The sequence below is a fragment of the Sphaerodactylus townsendi genome, linkage group LG09, assembly GCF_021028975.2.
Source record: "Sphaerodactylus townsendi isolate TG3544 linkage group LG09, MPM_Stown_v2.3, whole genome shotgun sequence".
In the NCBI taxonomy this organism is placed as follows: domain Eukaryota; kingdom Metazoa; phylum Chordata; class Lepidosauria; order Squamata; family Sphaerodactylidae; genus Sphaerodactylus; species Sphaerodactylus townsendi.
The window spans coordinates 74,282,514-74,296,908 of record NC_059433.1 but is presented as its reverse complement, the minus strand read 5'-3'; the positions used below and the strand labels follow the sequence as shown (position 1 = coordinate 74,296,908).

General features: G+C 47.2%; 1 protein-coding gene across 2 annotated transcripts in view; it reads left to right on the top strand.

The window, feature by feature from the left end:
* NSMCE2 (NSE2 (MMS21) homolog, SMC5-SMC6 complex SUMO ligase) overlaps nt 1-14,395 on the top strand; it is a 295,740-nt gene that overhangs the window by 269,454 nt on the left and 11,891 nt on the right. Inside the window, exons 6-7 of one of the 2 annotated variants that reach the window (XM_048507510.1) lie at nt 506-612; nt 12,145-12,530. In XM_048507510.1, coding sequence (XP_048363467.1) covers nt 506-612; nt 12,145-12,259 — 222 coding nt within the window. In that variant the 3' untranslated portion in view covers nt 12,260-12,530. Of the gene's footprint in view, nt 1-505; nt 613-12,144; nt 12,531-14,395 lie in introns of those variants that run through there. The other variant, XM_048507511.1, reaches the window with a different exon arrangement.

Below are 14,395 nucleotides of genomic sequence, written 5' to 3'. Positions count from 1 at the left end.
AGATCTGGCAAAACCAGACAAGTCTTTACTGCCAATTGATGTTTTTGGGGGGTGTTTCCAAGTTCTAACATTATGACAGAAGGGGAAAACAGATCCTGTATGGACTCTCGCGCTCCCAGTCACAATTTTACAAACCTCTTATGTCCCCCGTCCACCCCAAACATTGCAGCCTTCCTTCATATGAATGGTGTCTTCTTCTCTGTGTCCTGGTGCTAAGAGAACTTGTTCTGAGATGGAATGGTAAATGTACCTATGGTTGGTGCTGGCAGATCTTTAGTTATATAAAGGCATTATGGTACTGGCATTTTTAAAACATGACCATCCAATGTTATGATAAGGAGGCTGAGATCAGGCTTGCTTGAGACATACAAGTGAGGGCTCCGTCATTGCTATCCCTGATGTTTTTTTTACAGAATAGAAGGGTGTTAGTGGTATAGAGCTGATCTGAGGGTTTATCAGAGATCAGGATTTGGTCTGTCAAGTACAGTCTAATTAATGATTGCAGGAGGAAATGAAGAAACCAGTAAGGAACAAAACCTGCGGTCACACCTACGAGGAGGAGGCCATCCTGAAAATAATCATGCACAAAGAGAAACAGAAGAAGAAAGCTTGGTAAGTGAGCAAGAACTTGTGGGGAGGGAATCCTGCTTAGCTGGAGAAATGTAAGAGGAAGCCATGCATGGACCACGGAGCACGGAGATGTTTGCAGGGGAGGATGCCCCCAACAACTTCTCAATCTGTGTCTCTGCCATCACAACCTTACTATAAGAACATAAGAACTAGCCTGCTGGATCAGACCAGAGTCCATCTAGTCCAGCACTCTGCTACTCGCAGTGGCCCACCAGGTGCTTTTGGGAGCTCACGTGCAGGATGTGAAAGCAATGGCCTTCTGCTGCTGCTCCTGAGCACCTGGTCTGCTAAGGCATTTGTAATCTCAGATGGGGATCAAGATTGGTAGCCATAGATTGACTTCTCCTCCATATCTGTCCAAGCCCTTTTTAAAGCTATCAGGTTAGTGGCCATCACCACCTCCTGTGGCAGCATATTCAAACACTATAAGAACATAAGAACTAGCCTGCTGGATCAGACCAGAGTCCATCTAGTCCAGCACTCTGCTACTCGCAGTGGCCCACCAGGTGCTTTTGGGAGCTCACGTGCAGGATGTGAAAAGCAATGGCCTTCTGCTGCTGCTGCTCCTGAGCACCTGGTCTGCTAAGGCATTTGCAATCTCAGATCGAGGATCAAGATTGGTAGCCATAGATTGACTTCTCCTCCATAACTCTGTCCAAGCCCTTTTTAAAGCTATCCAGGTTAGTGGCCATCACCACCTCCTGTGGCAGCATATTCCAAACACCATGCTTATGGCAACCTAGGCACACATGGGAGTTTGGAATGGCCATCAGCGTTGTCGTTGTTGTTGGGATGCAGTGAGGAGGGGGCAGGGGAGGAAACTGACCCCCTTCCTGCAGTGGAGCGGGGCTTGCAGGAGAGGATTTCAGTTCCTCTCCTGCCCTCCCCTGCTGTTCCCCGTTCCATGACCCTGGGGGATAATCTTTCCAGGGATCAAAAAGGGCAGAAGGAAAGGTGGGAAGATGAAGTATTCCATTCATGCACTGATAAGGAATTGGCCAATATACTGGACACAGTGAATGTTATGTTGCTGGCAGTGGTGGGGCTACCAGGGGAAGGGTGGTGCGCCACGCACCAGGCGCACAGCTTTGGGTCATGTGGGAGGCAGAAAATTCCTCCCTCCCTCTCCCCCTTCCTCCCTCATCGATCAGCCGCTCAGCTCACCTACTCTATTACCCCCCCCACGACAATATTAACAGAAGCTAATATAAGACACTGTCTTATATTCATTTTTGCTCCCAAAGATGCGCTATGTCTTATTTTCAGGGGATGTCTTATATTTCTGTGTTCTGTTCGTCAGGCATGCGAATCCACACAGGTATGCCTCCTTAATTTTACTCCCAAAGATGCGCTATGTCTTATTTTCAGGATATATATTTCTGTGTTCTGTTAAGTCAGGCATGCTTCCAAACAAAAAACACCCATATTCCTTTTGGGGGGATGCCTTATGTTTGCTTCAGCAAGCCTCTCGATCCTTATTTTCCGGGGATGTCTTATATTCGGGGAAACAGGGTACTTTAACAAACGGAGCAGACTGGAGAGGAGGCCTTTCTGTGTTCCCTTCCAGGCTGCAAACGGCGAAAAAGCCAGAGTGTGCACCGGGCGCACTCTGGCCCAGCTAAGCCTCTGGTTGCTGGGCAAAGGAGGAATGCTTGTTCTGTGTAGACAAGGGGCTTTCTAGAGAGTTATCCCCCCCTCCCACTGCACTAGTAGTATTAACAAGCCATGAGTAATCTCCACCTCCGCCCCCCACAATGATTCTGGTGATTAGTAGCTTATCAAGGTTATGACTACTCATATAGATGTTTGTTGCCTTGGGCCTGTGTAGTAAGACACAATAAGAAGTTTGGGAATTGCGCTGATTACCAGTATTTCTTAGAGATACTCTCAAGCTTCCCTTCATTCCATCCCTACGTAGGAAGGACACACAAAGAGAATCAATCTTCGTTTCAAATCTTTACCTGGAATTGACTTCTGATGTGATCCCAATGGATTGCTCTGGTCTAGTGAGCCGCTGTGGTAATTAAGATCTAGCAAATGGAGTGATCGTTCAAGAGATGAGAAGGTTGATCCCTTAACAGCTTTCCCTGCTCTGCAGGACTGGACTAAAAGGTCCACCTAATTCAGCATCTTATGCTCCACAGTGGCCATCCCAGATTCCTCCAGGAAACCCACAAGCAGGGCATGAAGACAGCAGTGACCTCCCAACATTCAAATATAATTTGCTCATTTTTTCAGTTGTATGTCTCGTGCCTTGAAAACCCTACAGGTTGCCGTAAGTTGGCTGGACAATGAAAAACAAATGTTGCCTGTGGACTCTGCTGCCATTGGCAACTCAGAAAAAGACCTTCTACACCCCTGGGAGGGGGCTAAGTACACTAAAATCAACCAAGCATGATGTTATACAGGGGTTGGTGGGGGATGGCAAATCAAAGGCCAGCCTCCCCAAAGGCCCAGTGGAACAACTCCATTTTACAGGTCCTGCAGAACTGCCCTAGGTCCCACAGGGCCCTGCTGGTTGGAGGAAGAGTGTTCCACCAGGCAGGGCCAACGCAGTGAAAGCTGGGGGACCACCAGTAAATTTGGCCGGGGACCACCAGTAAATTTGGCCGGGGACCACCAGTAAATTTGCAGCCGCCGAACGCAGGGGTCGGGTAGGGACATAGGGGGAAAGACAGTCCCTGTTCAACATGTGAAACCAAATTCCCAAGAAAAGCAATCCTATCCATTTCTCCAGACACAGCAGCACCTCCGATAAACAGACTAGCCTATTGCATTTCACAGCAGTGGCATAGGAGGTTAAGAGCTCGTGTATCTAATCTGGAGGAACCGGGTTTGATTCCCATCTTCCGCCTGAGCTGTGGAGGCTTATCTGGGGAATTCAGACTAGCCTGTGCACTCCCACACACGCCAGCTGGGTGACCTTGGGCTAGTCACAGCTTCTCGGAGCTCTCTCAGCCCCACCCACCTCACAGGGTGTTTGTTGTGAGGGGGGAAGGGCAAGGAGATTGTAAGCCCCTATGAGTCTCCTGCAGGAGAAAAAGGGGGGATATAAATCCAAACTCCTCTTCCTCCTCCTCCTCCTCCTCCTCCTCCTCCTCCTCTTCTTCTTCTTCTTCTTCTTCTTCTTCTTCTTCTTCTTCTTCTTCTTCTTCTTCTTCTTCTTCTTCTTCTTCTTCTTCTTCTTCATGAGACAGAAATTCGCAATCCTCTGAAGTATCTTTAAACCGCATTTTCCTTAGAGTGTAAACTTACTAATTGAGGGAATGGGACATTAAGGGTGACGTCTTTCATGGACCGTTAGTTGCTCTCCGGATTAATTTTTCAAAACAAAAAGTCAAGGAAAGCCAGCCAAGCCTGTACATAATCCTTTCATGAAGATGATCGCTGTACATTCCTGAAATCGCTTGTGGTTTCTGCCTGGTGCTTTTGGCAAGAGTGCTACAAGCGTAACTTTAAGTTTGTTTGATCCTGAGTGCCCAACTAAGGTTAAATAATAAAAAAGAAAGAAAAAGTAAATTGTTATGTAAGACAACGCTCAGGAAGCGCTCCGGGGATGCTAGAACGCCAACATGAAAATGTCAGAGAAAATCTACTATAGCAATAATTACTATCTTCACAATGCAATTTTGCCCCTCTGGTACTATTACAAACAGTATATCTCCTTTAAATTGAATGAACTTGCTATTATTGTTTAGTATTAATTGAATTTCTGGTTGATGAAGTGTCCCTGAGATGCTATATTGCTTATATGAGCTGGTATATGGTACTCATGTGTGTAATCCCGGTCAAATTCTATTGATTTATTTTTCTATTTCAGTTTCTGTCTATTTCAATTTATGTCGATTAATTTATCTTTCGAGGATCTCACAGCTCAGAAATAGGCCCCCAAGGCTGCTTACAGAAAAGGGTAACATCCATAGTGTGAGAAGGGATGCGGCAAACCTCTGCTGGAGAACATTGCTCCTCTGATGCATTGTTCATTTAGTACATTTGTTCCCATTCTCCCTTCACGGAGTTTAAAGCAGTGTGTATCATTCTACCTCCCTCCATTTTATTTTAACAACAATCTTGTGGGGTAGGTCAGTCTGAAAAAGAGTGACTGGCCCAAGGGCTCCCTGCAAATGGCAGAGTGTTACAAATCCTTGTCCTACCAGGGTGTTACCAATCCTAGTCCGACACTCTAAGAACATAAGAACATAAGAACAAGCCAGCTGGATCAGACCAAAGTCCATCTAGTCCAGCTCTCTGCTACTCGCAGTGGCCCACCAGGTGCCTTTGGGAGCGCACATGTAGGATGTGAACGCAATGGCCTTCTGCGGCTGTTGCTCCCGATCACCTGGTCTGTTAGCCACTCTAACCACTGTACCATATTGCTCTCCCTTTTTGGGTGTGGCCAGTGTTGCTTTCTGTCCATTCGTGGTTCCCCATTTTAGAACCCTGCCCTTAAAAGTGGCGGGGGGGGGGGGTACCAAGATAGGAAACTTTATGTTCTATCAATATTTACTAGCGAATGAGCACAGAATCACCCCTTTCCATTACCTCGTCCATTCTGGGCATCTGTGGTGTTCGGTGCAATGTGTAATTTTCTGTCTGCAGGTATAGTTAGCAGCAAGTAAGTGAATCACATGAGAACGTAAATCAAATGCCCATCCAAGGTATTGTAGCCACTTTCTAATTAGTTTTCTGGGAATCTGTGAGCAACAATCATCCTGTATCCAGCAAATCTGGAGGAGGCTTTTGGGGCATTTGTTTACCAATAGGGTTGGAACTAGACTAAAATAGCTATTTCAGTGGCGAAGCTCCCAGGGGACGGGGAGTGCGCCACGCACCAGGCGCATGGATTTGAGTCATATGGGGGGTGCAAAACTACCCCCCAACCCGGCCCCCTCCCCCTTCCCCCCTGCGGTGTTCCCCCCCATACTTACTTTTGGAAATCGAGCAGGCTAGGGAACAGGCCTTCCTGTTCTGGTGGGAACTACATTCTGTGGCTCTGCCTCGGCTTCCTAAAGCAAGTGGGTGCAATGAGGCTTCACGGGCAGGCATGATTCCCCACGGCACCCCCCACACACTTGCTTTTAGAAAAAAATCCGAGCAGGCTAGAGAACAGGCCTTCCTGTTCTGGTGGGAACAACATTTCCCAGGGTCTCCTGGGAAATGTAGTTCCTGAACAGGCAGGCCTGTTCTGCAGCCTGCTCGGTTTCCTAAAGTAAGTGTGCGGGGGGCGCCGCAGGGGGGGCACTGTGGAGGGCGGGTGTGGTTAGCGGTGCCCTCTGCGGTGCCCCTCCCACACTTGCTAGGAAACTGAGCTAGGCTGGGAGAACAGAGGCCTGCCTGTGTGGGAACTACATTTCCCAGGATACCCTGGGAAGTAGTTCTAGGCTGAGCCTCAGCAGCAGGTTCCCAAAGTGGTGATGGCGCTTCTTGACAAGTCTTACGAGTAGCACTACAGCTTAATACGCCTCCTAGGCTATTTCTACCAGTTTTCCATCCTACTGCAGATCTCTCCCCCCACCCCCAATGTGATTCCCTTGGAGCCCCCTTTCCACTGGAAGCCTTGTTTAGTGGGGAATCAACTGGAGGGAGGGCAGGAAAGTTTTATTCTGCTGATGGAAAATTTAGTCTGGATATAACCCATAGCCAGGGGTAGGGAACCTGAACATCTGGAGAGCCGCAGGTTCCCTACCCCTGCCATAGACCATTCCATACCTTGCTATTCAAAAATTATGCAGGAATAATTTACTTTTTAAAGAACATATTATACTTATATCCTGCTTTTCCTTCAGAAAATTCATGCTGATTCCAAACAGCATCTCTCATCCAGACATTAATCAAGCTCCTTGCTTGCAGCCATATATTTAATAATTTTATTTTACTCTACAGTATTAGCTTAAAAATCTCCTGAGGCAGCTTCCATAATTAACTGTGGCCAGTTCACAAATGCTGACTCATCACTCATTGCCTGCAACATCAGACACATTTCTGAATGGGCCATTGTGGCTTTAATGCCAGACTGAGAACTTTCCCATCACTGGACCCTGTTCTGTAGAGACAGCCAAAATAAGGTGGTAGAATTCTGAGGTTGTAGAATGGACTATGGAACCCATTGACTTCAGCCAGCAGAAGGATATAACTCTTTGTAACTGCTCTGTAAATGACCGAATCCTCCATGCAAAAATATCCTTCCATGTAGAATATGTTCAGCTGAATAAGGAGGGGGGTTGGGGTGATTTTCTGCCCCCCACATGACTAAATAGCTGTAGCCCAGGGACATTTGACCCCCATATGGCCCCCTGGGTGGTACGCCCCTGTTTTTAAGTGTTGGTTTTTTGAAATAGAAGGCACAATGGCCTTTCTTCTGGCAGCCTCACCCAATCAGAGACACACAAGCATATAAAACCAGACACTGTCAGACCCTGGGTCCATCAAAGTCAGCACTGTTTCAGTAATCGGTAATAATTGGTTTCAGTAATCGGGAATAATCGGGAATAATCGGGAATAATCGGTTTCAGTAATTGGTAATAATCGGTTTCAGTAATCGGTAATAATCAGGTTCAGTAGTCGGTAACAATCTGTAATAATAATCGGTTTCAGTAATCGGTAATAATCCTATTACACGCAGGGGGCATCTGGTAATGCAAGGGGGCCGTCCGGACATGCAGGGGGGCGTCCGGACATGCAGAGGGGCCATCTGGAAACACAGTGGGTCTGTCCAGATATGCATGAGTGTGTCCGCTCTGGCTGGCAGCGGCTCTCTGGGGTCTCAACCAGACATCTTCCACACCACCTGCTTTCTGAGACTTCCAACTACAGATGGAGCTTGGGAGCTTCTGTATGCCGAGTGGAAGCCACAGCTCTGCCCTTCGATAATGTCCTAGTCTCAGATAAGTTGTGAATGATGTGAGAAATCATGTTGAGATGTATGGGAGGCGGCGGTCTCTTGGACATGCAGGGATCCAGCTGTGTAAACAATGCCCAATAATAAGCGTCAGTCCCAGGCTGTGATCAGAAGGCAGATGATGCAGATGCTAAGCAGGGCTGTGCCCATTCACACCCCGGATGGGGGACATCCTGGAGGCCCCACATGAATTGTCTTGAGCTCAGTGACAGAGGGAAAGGTGAGATCACAATGACAATGTGGCAGATGACATACTGTCATCACAGGCGGAGTCTGTGACTGCACTTCTGAGTGAGAGCCAGCGTGGTGTAGTGGTTAAGAGCAGGTGCACTCTAATCTGGGGAACCGGGTTTGATTCCCCACTCTGCCATTTGAGCTGTGGAGACTTATCTGGGGAACCAGATTAGCCTGTGCACTGGGTGACCTTGGGCTAGTCTCAGTTCTTCAGAGCTCTCTGCCCCACTCACCTCACAGGGTATTTGTTGGGGAGGAGGGAAAGGAGATTGTAGATTATTTAGATTTATACCCTCCCCCCCCCTTTGAGTCTTCTTACAGGAGAGAAATGGGGGTTATAAATCCAAATTCTTCTTTTGTCGGGACCTGTTCACACTTCGCCAGTAGATCCATCTCTCTCCAAACTATGCAGGCAAGTGATTTAGGACTTGAATGGATTGCAGGCAGCTCTGTGGACAGATCTCCAATTTGAGTCTTTAGCAGGGGGTAAAGGAGAGATTCTCAGCAAGGTTTCACTCAATTGGATTCACTCAATATTCAAGGAGGCATATTTTTAAAAGTAGTGCATTGAAAGCACTGTTACATTTTTAAAAGTGTCTCACTGCCCCAGTGGTGGGATCCAAAAATGTTAGTAACAGGTTCCCATGGAGGTGGGATTCAAACAGTGGCGTAGCGCCAATGGGGCTGGGCAGGGCACAACGGGGGCGTGGCTGGGCATTCCAGGGGCAGGGCATTGCTGGGCGGGGCTGTGGCCAGGATGCAGCCGCTGCACCGGTCCTTGGGCGGGAAACGAATGCACGCAGGCGCAGGCTGCCACGCACGCCGGTGCACCTCCTGCTAGACTGCTTCAAGTTCTGCGCGCTACTGCTGAGAGGAGGGGCGTAACTAAGGCAAAAATCACGTGGCAAAATCACCCATTAGTAACCCCCTCTCGGCACACACAAATGATTAGTAACCTACTCTCGGGAACCTGTGGGAACCTGCTGGATCCCACCTCTGCATTGCCCCCTCCCCTTCTTCAGTGGTACCCCTCCATTTCTGCCTCATCTGTTTAGAAATCTGTTTGCTGAGGAATCATCAGCGCTCCAGTCTGACAGGAAAAGACTCTTCTTAAGGCTGTCAAGGCTCCTTACCAGAATTAATTAATCCTGGCAAAAACATGTGCCAAGTAGATAATAATTATCCTAACCTCTTTGTAGACTTGGGGGGAAAAACAAACCAACCCCAAACTGTGAGACTCAGTGGTTTGCCCAAGGCGAGTGCAGGAAACAGGAGACAACAGAATAGAACAGAATTAATGAATGCTGGCTCCGAGTGCTGCGTCTGAGGCAAAAGCTCCCCCCACCCCAGCAGAATTGGGTGAGCCTCTGGGCACCATGGTGCCCCCGACACTTTTCATGGTGCCCACTGAGAAAGGATGCGGGGCTTTTGCCCAGCAGAGCTTTTAACTGGCTATTGGGAATCTGAATGGCTGTGCAGATTTTTTTTGTTAGTGTTAACTTTAGCAGCAGCTGCTGCTGCCACAACACAAGGATCTTCACTGTGTGAGTGAAGGTGAGCTGTGTAAGTGCAAGGAAATTTTGTTGAATATTTATTGAATTTGTTTAAAAAGCTGTTTAACACATCTTCTACCTGAAATGTTGAAGAGTCATTAGTAGAGTTATGCCTAACTGTACTCCCCGATATTTTGTGGTTGGCCACACCTTCTGTGGCAGCCATTTTAAGGTTGGCCCCACCTTCCACAGTTGCTGTTTTAAGACTGTGCCTACTACCCTGTGTCAGAATTTTAAAGGTGCCTGTGGGCTCAAAACAATGGGGGACCCATTTCACCGTTCTAATTGTCTCTACAGCAAAAGCTAATCTTACTATATTTCAAAGCAAACTCATGGATACCTGTATGACAGTCCACCCATAGGGAACTCAGGAAATGCTATTGTGTCCTGTTCTGAGTCTTTAATACCCATTTCCTTAATCAGGTGTTACTCATATGTCTCAAAGGTGGGCACAAAGTTTTTTCATGCTAGTGGGTGACATCTCGTTTTGCACAGGGAGTGACATTGTGCATTGGCATAAGGCAGAGGTGGGATCCAGCAGGTTCTCACAGGTTCCCGAGAGTAGGTTACTAATTATTTGTGTGTGCTGAGAGGGGGTTACTAATTGGTGATTTTTGCCTTAGTTACGCCCCTCCTCTCAGCAGTAGCGCGCAGAACTTGAAGCAGTCTAGCAGGAGGTGCACCGGCGTGCGTGGCAGCCTGTGCCTGCGTGCATTCGTTTCCCACCCAAGGACAGGCGCAGCAGCTGCGTCCTTGCCACAGCCCCACCCAGGAATGCCATGCCCCCATAATGCCTGGCCACGCCCCCATTGTGCCCTGCCCAGCCCCATTGGCACTACGCCATGGTTTGAATCCCACCACCATGGGAACCTGTTACTAATTTTTTTGGATCCCACCACTGGCATAAGGCCAAATTGCTTGCCCCTCTCCCTGAATTATCCTGCCACCAACAGCGCTCGATTTTTCTGCTGCCAGCACTTCTGCATGCTCAGAGACTTCTTGGACATGCAAATTTGCAAGTGGCGAAGGAAAGGAACGCCACAACTGAGGAAAGCTCTGCAGCGGCTGGAGAGTAGCAAAGGGGAATGATGTCATAGTGTCCAGCCTTGCCCCCTTTTCAATGAAAAAGTCAAATACAGAGAAGTCAAATTGTACTCACTGTATCAGATTTTGTGCCTAAGCAGTGTTAAATTCGACTGGAGAAAAATATATGGAGGTGCCCCAGGTGATGTTCGAATGTTCAGAATTCGAGCCCTGTTGAGTTTTTGCAAGAATCACTGTACTCTGTCTTAGAAAAAGATGTTAGTACAGTCGGTTGAGGTGCAGTGATCAAGAAAATTCTATGCTTCCTGAACAAATACGAGAACGATCATTCATTTTCATGTACTGCCTTTGTCAAAACCATTATTTTCTGTATTATTGAACATGGGACTTTGATACAAAAGCATTTATAGTCCAGTGAATGGCCATCATCAATATTTGCCTTTTGTTGTGGAGCAGGGCTAGGTAAGCTGTGGGACCCAGGTGGAGCATTCTACAACAAAGAAGGCCCAGCATGTTGAGTTCTGTGGCGCAAGAATATACAACCCTACTAACATCTTTTTCTGAGACAGACTACAGTTTCCCATGGCGGTTGCAGTTTCTCGGCATGGCCCAGGGCAGGCTACTTAGGCTGCCTTATCTCTTCCCCTGTCTTTTCAAACTCACCCCACAAGCATCCGCAGGTGAGAATTTCAGAAGTTATCATTTGTACGATACTTTGAAGGCATCGAGCAATACGCAAAGATCACAGCTTGTGATGCTGTTTCTTATTACCACCATGGGCAAAATATGTTCCATGTAAGACTGATCTGCAAGCAGAAAAGTTCATATGCATTCATTCCCCCCCGAGGCCATTCATTCCCACCTGCCTATTTAATTGCATGCCCTATCCTTTGCCTCCACAAAACAAGAGATCTGTTACCTGGCAAGGAAAGCCAGTGGCAAATCGCTGATCTCAGGAAATTGTTTTTTAAAAAAGAGAATCTCAGGAAAATTTACCATGTTTTTCTACATCCTGTTTTTATTTTAACATGCATAGAAAAGGACTCCACATCATAACACACCATATACTAAATGAAGCACACTCTGAAGAAGAAGGAAACATTGAAAACAGAAGGGCGCTGAGCTAAATTTAGCTTTTTACCCATTGATTAACAAAACTCAAATTACGATTAGCAAAATGCTTTCAATTCCTCCCTGTTGGCTGCAGAAATTTATAAATTTAGCTTCCTGCAATCTGGTACGTTGAGTCTATTTCACCATACAATATTTATAGTAAGTCACTCCCAGAGCATTTGCCATCTGCCACATTTTAGAGAGCCAGACATTAACTGGAGGGGATTCTTTTCAAAATCAGTATGCCGTTCTTGGTTGTTGTTTTTTTTAACTGTGGAAGATAGATAGAAATAGTAGTTCCATCTACAATCTGTTTCCTGTTCCTTTTGAGAAGGCAGTCTAAACTGGCACATGATCTGAAGGTACAAGGTGAGATGTCAGGTTACATGATTTCATTACTAGAACCACAAACTGTGTATATGTGCGCTGTGTGGTTTCCGGGCTGTATGGCCGTGTTCTAGCAGCATTCTCTCCTGATGTTTCGCCTGCATCTGTGGCTGGCATATTCAGAGGATCCTCTGAAGATGCCAGCCACAGATGCAGGCGAAACGTCAGGAGAGAATGCTGCAAGAACACAGCCATACAGCCCGGAAACCACACAGCACCCCAGTGATTCCGGCCGTGAAAGCCTTCGACACTACATTGTGTATATGTGTGTTTTCTCCTTTACAGCTGCCCCCAAATTGGCTGTTACAATACCGACGTCAAGAGGTCAGACCTGGTGCCAGATGAAGCCCTTAAAAGACTCATCGACCATCGGAAAAAACACAGCCAGTCAACCCAGTAGAGGTGTGCTGGCACTCTGCTGGATTTTACGCAAAAAAAAGATGGGGCATTAGAAGTGGTCGTCAGCAATAAGTTGCTGATTGTTTCAATGGTTGTATAACAGGGTTTTTAAAAAATATTCCAGTTTCAAGCAAAATTGAAGGTCTGACGTTAACTCTGCAAACATTTTCATTGCTATTTGGGGACTTTCCATCCGACTTACTTTATTTTGTTTTTAAATTCCACCCTGTATTTTACATGTTATAAATAAAAGGGGTTTTTCTTGAAGTTTATTAGCTCTCCCCTCTTCTTTTTTTTTATTACTGCAAACACAATATCTTAAGGAAGATGTTGTAACACCTAAGTAACATCACAAATCCAGATTGGTGGGGAAGGCAAAGAAGGAAAGTAGGGCAGAGGCCAAGGGGGGAGGAAAGAATGGGGAACTGTTGGAAGGCAATACTTGTTGACAGCCGAACACTTCCACATATTCAGACCCATTAAATATTTCATTTTGCTTCTTGCTTGCTAAGGGCAACTGTCCCTTTAACTGACTTTCAAGTAGTAAGAGCTCACACTATAAACTATTCCCTAAATCTGTAAACTTCTCCATTGGCAGGGCTGGCCTGAGCATACCTGGGGCGGGGGGGGCAGCTGCCAGGTTCAAGACTTCTGTTAAGGCCCAGTGCTGCTGACCCTGCCCCCCCCCCCAAGCCACACACCCCTCTGCTGCCTGTCTGTACCCATGCTCCCCAGCTGCCCAAAGTAATTGAGGAAGGGCATATGGGTGGTGCACCGTGTTGGCCCTCCTAGTGGCAGCGATGAGTGTTGCAGGCAACTGAGCATGGAATGTGGGAAGACTTGCAAGCAAGAGAAGGACTCGGGCAGGTAGGGGGCATGCGGGTGTGGGGGTGAAAAGGTGGGCAGGAGGGGGTTCCTTGGAACTGACTACTCTCAGCCGCCTTGAAAAAACCTGAGACTGGTAACCTTAAGCTTTCAGCAGACCTATAGCGTGGTTTTGCTGCTTTCCTGTATCCCTCCTTTGTTCATCAATAAAGGGATGATCTGGAAGGAACCACCTCTTTTAAGGTACATGCTAATAAGGCAGACCTGTCCAGTGAGCAGAAGTGGGGTTGGGTAAGGGAAGACCTGTAGAGGGGAGGGAGTGAGCCTGGTGTCAAAGGGGGACAAACCAGAAGATTCTCAGAACGAATCCTCATGGGCCTGGTTGCTCTTTCCCCCCTTTCTTAGTTTGGTTGACCCTCGACCAATGGGCTCTCCTGCACTACAAATGTCAAGCAAGGACCACAGTTCAGAGCAATAAGCCTGTAATGTCTTAATGGGAGGTGAACATGCCAAACCACAACTTCATATCACTGGGGAGTCCATACATATATATGCACAGGTTCACGCTAGAGGGCTGGATATGAAGAACCTCTGAGCACAAAATGAGGGACCTAGAAACTATCTGATGGATCATTTTTAGATCTGCTCAAATTCTTGCTATTGGAGCCAGGACAGAAGTTTTTATTCTGAGTGCATTTTTTGGTCCTTCGGGGGATCTGAAAAAGCTGATCCGGACTTCTGCAAGTGGATCTGTCTTTTGAGGAAAAAATCTTTGGCCCGACTCCTTTTTCGCTGTGGTTCTCTCCCTATGGGATACGTGGCACAGTAACTGCACTGGGAAGGCAGAAAGGGCGGGAATCTATTCACAAGAGAGAATTTCTGCCTATTTCCCCTTCCCTTTGCTGGCACTTTGCTGCATCTCACAACATTCCACAGGGCCCCCCAGCCTTCTGGAGTGATTTAGAAAGCCCGGGAAGCTGCAGGAAGACGAGATAGCGGTCAAAGCCCCCTCCCAGTAGAAGAACACTTGCTGTGGAACTCCAAATTCAAGCCTACATCCTGGCAAACTGGGAGCCTGTAATTGGGCCATATTTCTCGCAATTTGAGGGCTGGAGTTTTTAGGACAGTTGTCCACACAGAGCCCATTTCCTTGATAACTTACGCAAGAAGCCCAGAAACATAACACCCAGGGAGTGGGGAATAACACATCACGTAGAGTCTCTGTTGCAAGGTGCACGACCCATTTAGTTTCTCCAGAACACATGTGCAGGAATGATGGAGTTCTAGGAAGAATGCCAGCAGAGCTGACGCG